This window comes from Trichechus manatus, unplaced genomic scaffold (assembly GCF_000243295.1).
Source record: "Trichechus manatus latirostris isolate Lorelei unplaced genomic scaffold, TriManLat1.0 scaffold00125, whole genome shotgun sequence".
NCBI lineage: Eukaryota > Metazoa > Chordata > Mammalia > Sirenia > Trichechidae > Trichechus > Trichechus manatus.
Genome location: NW_004444061.1, coordinates 7,193,154 through 7,198,097, shown reverse-complemented (window position 1 = coordinate 7,198,097; position 4,944 = coordinate 7,193,154). Strand labels below are relative to the sequence as shown.

The 4,944-nt window shown below is 36.8% G+C and overlaps 1 protein-coding gene across 1 annotated transcript in view; it reads right to left on the bottom strand.

Moving 5' to 3' along the window:
* Positions 1–4,809, bottom strand: part of CAPS2 (calcyphosine 2) — a 39,651-nt gene extending 34,842 nt beyond the window's left edge. The window contains exon 1 of the mRNA XM_004384639.2: positions 4,748–4,809. Within this exon, the coding sequence (XP_004384696.1) occupies positions 4,748–4,767 (20 nt within the window). The 5' untranslated portion in view covers positions 4,768–4,809. The remainder of the gene's footprint in view (positions 1–4,747) is intronic.
* Between the last annotated feature and the right edge of the window lie 135 nt (positions 4,810–4,944).

Genomic DNA, 4,944 nt, shown 5'->3' with positions numbered 1-4,944 from the left:
AGGCAAGAGAAATACATGGAAGAGGAAACAGATTCACAAAATACTAGCAGGCTTATGAAAAGAATTGGATTTTGGAGGTCATCAAGTAGAAAGGTCTATAGTAACCCCATAATGTGAAGGAAGATTCCATTAATAATGTAAAAAACATGAAAGTTAGTGTTTTGTGGTTTGTTTTTATTATTGTTATTGTTATTTTAGGAATTGCAGGCTATCCTCATATCCTTACTTCCCTCCTGATTCAGCTTGGATTCCATGGTTCATCATAATTTAACTCTCCACACACATTCAATAACCTTGCCCTCTCTGGCTTTTTTCCTACTTGCCGGGCAAAACCCTAATGAGACCAGTTAGGAAGTTACTGAAATAACCCAGTAGAAAGAAGATGATGGTTTGAACGGGGATGATGGGAGTGTGAGAGTAAATTTATTTTGATTGTAGAACTGACAGGGTTTGCTGACAAACTGGATATAGGATTTAAGAGAAAGAGAGGGATTAAAGACATCACCAAGATTTTAGTCCTAAATGACCGGAAAAATGGAGTGTCCATGGAGGAAGATTAAAGAGGATCTGGTTGTGGGGAAACAGGGAAAATGTTCAAATGGAATCTTAGATTAGGGATGCATCAGCATACAGATGATTTTTAAAGGCATGATACTAGATAAGATCACTTAGAAAGAAAATGGAAATAAAAAATTGAAGAGGTCCAGGAACTTAGCCTTTGGGCACTCCCAAATTTAGAGACTGGGGAGATGAAGAAGGAACCAGGAAAAGAGACAGAGAAGGAATGGAAGATAGGAGAAAAACCAACCAAGTGTAATGGACAGAAAGCCAAGTGGGAAAAAAAAAAAACAAAAACTGTTTCGAAGAGAAGAAAGAGATTAGTTGAGACATGTGTAATGGGTCAAATAAATGAGAACTGAGAAATCACCATTAGTCACCAATTTTGATATTACCAGTGAAGTTGTGAAGAGAAGCTGTGGTAGAATGGTGGGTGTAAAAACAAGGTGAGATGAAGAGATAATGAAGAGATAAATGGGAGATTGTCCATACAATTAACTGCTTCAAGGAGTTTACTGGAAAACATAAACGTAGAATGTCATGCTTTCTCTCTGCCACCTATCTAAACAATACATTTTTTCAAAGCCAAATGTGTCTTACTTCTTCCTTGAAGACTTCCTAGACCAGTCCAGCCTATTCTGAAATCCTACCATATTTACATGTTGTCATGCAACTTAGCATGGAATGTATTAAGACTTTAGTACATAGTTTTCTAAGTGTTATACGTTAAGTCTTGTTTTCCCTGCAAGGTCTTAATATTCTTGACAATTATCCTACAGTTCCCCAACTGCACACCAAGTTACCCTGGAGTGTCACAGTGAGCTCACAGAGGCACTGTAGGATATTTTTAATTTTTTTATGGGGGTAAACTATAGGTACGATTTACCATTTTAACTATTTTAAATTTTACAGTTCAGTGGCATTAAGTATCTTCATGATGTTGTACAACCCTCAGAACTACCTAGTTCCAGAACTTTTTATCATCCCAAACAAAAACCCCATAGCCATTAAGCAGTCATTTTCCATTCCCCTCTCCTCCCAGCCCCTGGCAACCACAAATCTACTTTCTGTCTTTATGGATGTGCCTATTCTGGATATTTCATATACATGGAATCACACAGTAAGTGGCAGTTTGTGTTTGGCTTCTTTTACTTAGTAGGGTATTTTCAAGGTTCATCCATATTGTAACATATATCAGTATTTCATTCCTTTTTGTGGCTGAATGTTATTCCATTTTATGAATATACCGAATTTTGTTTATCCATTCATCCATTGATGGGAATTTGGGTTGTTCCTACCCTTTGGCTATTGTGAATAATCTGCAATGAACATTCATGTACAGTTTTTGTTTGAACACCTGTTTTCAATTCTTTTGGGCATATACGTAGGAGTAGAATTGTTGTTGTTGTTAGGTGACATCGAGTCAGCTTTGACTCATAGCAACCCCATGCGCAACAGAACAAAACATTGCCCGGTCTTGTGCCGTCTTCATGGTCATTGTTGTGCTTGAGTGCATTGTTGCAGCGACTGTGTCAATTCATCTAGTTGAGGGTCCTCCTCTTTTTTGCTGACCCTCCACTTTACCAAGGATAATGTCTCGAGGGACTGGACCCTCCTGATAACATGTCCTGATAAAATACGAGATGAAGTCTCGCCATCCTCGCTTCTAAGGAGCATTCTGGCTGTACTTCTTCCAAGACAGATTTGTTCATTCTTTTGGCAGTCCATAATATATTCAATATTCTTTGCCAACATCACAACTCAAAGCGTCAATTCTTCTTCAGTATTCCTTATTCATTGTCCAGCTTTTGCAAGCATATGAGGTGATTGCAAATACCATTGGTTGAGTCAGGTGCACCTTAATCTTTCAAGTGACAGCTTTGCTTTTTAACATTTTAAAGGGGTCTTTTGCAGCAGGTTTGCCCAATGCAATGCACCACTTGATTTCTTGACTGCTGCTTTTATGGGCATTGATTGTGGATCCAAGTAAAATGAAATCCTTGATGACTTCAATCTTTTCTCGATTTATCATGATGTTAGGAGTAGAATTGGTAGGTTATAATGTTTAATATTTTGAAGAACCACCAAACTGTACTGCACAACAGCTGCACCATTTTACATTCCCACCGGCAATGTATGGGGGTTCCAATTTTTCCACATCCTCACCAGCACTTGTATTTTTGTTTGTTTGTTTGTTTTATGGTCATCCTAGTTGGTGTCATGTGGTATCTCATTACAGTTTTGATTTGCATTTCCCTAATGATTAATGAATACAGAAGACCAAAGAAGAATGGATGCATTTGAATTATGGTGTTGGTGAGGAATACTGAATATACCATGGACTGTCAGAAGAATGAACAAATCTGTGTTGGAAGAAGTATAGCCAGAATGCTCCTTAGAAACAAGGATGGCGAGACTTTGTCTCATGTGCTTTGGACGTGTTATCAGGAAGGGTCAGTACCTGGAGAAGGACATCATGCTTGGTAAAGAAGAGGGTCAACGAAAAAGAGGAAGACCCTCAATGAGATGGAACGACATAGCGGCTGTAACAATGGGCTCAAGCATAACAACGACTGTGAGAATAGCACAGGACCGGGCAGTGTTTTGTACTGTTGCACATAGGGTTGCTATGAGTTGGAATCCACTCGACAGCACCTAACAATAACAATGACTAACAATGTTCAGCATTTAAATATCTTCTTTGAAGTAATGTCTGTTCAAGTCCTTTGCCAATTTTCTTTAAATTGGGTTGTTTCTCTTTTTGTTGTGGAGTTGTAAGGGTTCTTTGTATATTCTGAATACTATACCCGTCTCAGATATGTGATCTGCAATATTTTCTTCCATTCTGTGGATTGTCTTCACTCTCTTGATGGTGTCCTTTGATGCACAAAAATTCTAATTTTGATGAAGTCCAATATATTTATTTTTTATTTTGTTGCTTGTGCTTTTGGTGTCATATCATTAAGTCCAAGGTCATAAAGATTTACCCCTATGTTTTCATCTAAAAGTTTTATATTTTTAGCTCTTATATTTAGTTCTTTGATCCATTTTGAGTTAATTTTTGTATATGGTGAAGGTAAGCATCCAACTTTGTTCTTCTGCATGTAGAAATCCAGTTCACTCAGCACCACTTGTTTGTGAGACTATTTCTTCACTGAACTGTCTTGACATTCTTGTCAAAATCAATGGGTTTATTTCTGGACTCTCAATCCTGTATCATTGTTCTATTATGTCTATCCTTATGTCAGTACCACACTGTCTAGATTACTGTAGCTTTGTAATAAGTTCTGAAATTGGGAAGTGTGAGTCTTCCAACTTGGTCTTCTTTTTCAAGATTGTTTTGGCTATTCAGGGTCCCTTGAAATTCATATGAATCGTCTTTTACATTTCCTCAAAAAAGACCATTGCGCTTTTGGTAGAGAGTTCACTGAATCTTTAAATCACTTTAGGAGTACTGTCATCTTAAAAATATTAAGTCTTCCAATCCATGAACTCAGGATGTCTTTCCATTTATTTAAGTTTTCTTTAACTTCTTTCCATAGTGTTTTGCAGTTTTCAGTGTACAAGTCTTGCACCTCTTTGGTGATATTTTTAATTTGATGAAAACATAGTGATACTTGACATCTGTCTGATACTATAAAAACTACTAGTTCAAGATAATTTATAGTTTCAACAAGAGATCATGCTATACTCCTTAGTAATGTCATATATTTGCAAAGCTGGGGTTTTAGCAGTTGCTGTGATAAGAAGCAAGTGCCATGTGAAAATCAATATGGGAAAGAAAGTGAGGTGAGGGCAGCAGTATCCTAATGATTCCAAGGTTTGAGAGATAGCGCAGTGCTCTAAGAGTGAACATATCCCATTATTAACTAATTTTGGTTCATTAAGAATAAATTTTTTAATTCAATTTATGTGAACTACTCTTTCAAGCAGCCATTAAGTTGGTAGGAAATAAACACCTATTAAGTTGTTTAGACCTAAATACTTAATAAATGGATCTGTCAGGTATTTTTAGTGGCCTAGAAGTGCTGTGAAAACACTGTAAAATACTAAGGGTGCAGTGAACAAAAAACGTTTGGGAACCTCTTAGTTGGCCACTTGTTGATTGACCAATGATGTGCCATGTATGAAAAAGAAATTCAATGAAAACTTTCTGTATGGATTTCTACAACCACTTACTAACTCTTACCTAGATAAGTGGTCTATCATCACTTGCTCAGCAACAGTCTGCTTCTTCCTCTCTGCGGCCACAATTTCCTGAGATAAGAAAATAAAAAAAGAAAATCTCATTTTTCATAAAGCAGAAGAACAAACCAATGCTTAACACAGGAGTCTTGAAACATAAACATTTCCTATTTCCATCTTGAATATACATCATTATATCTT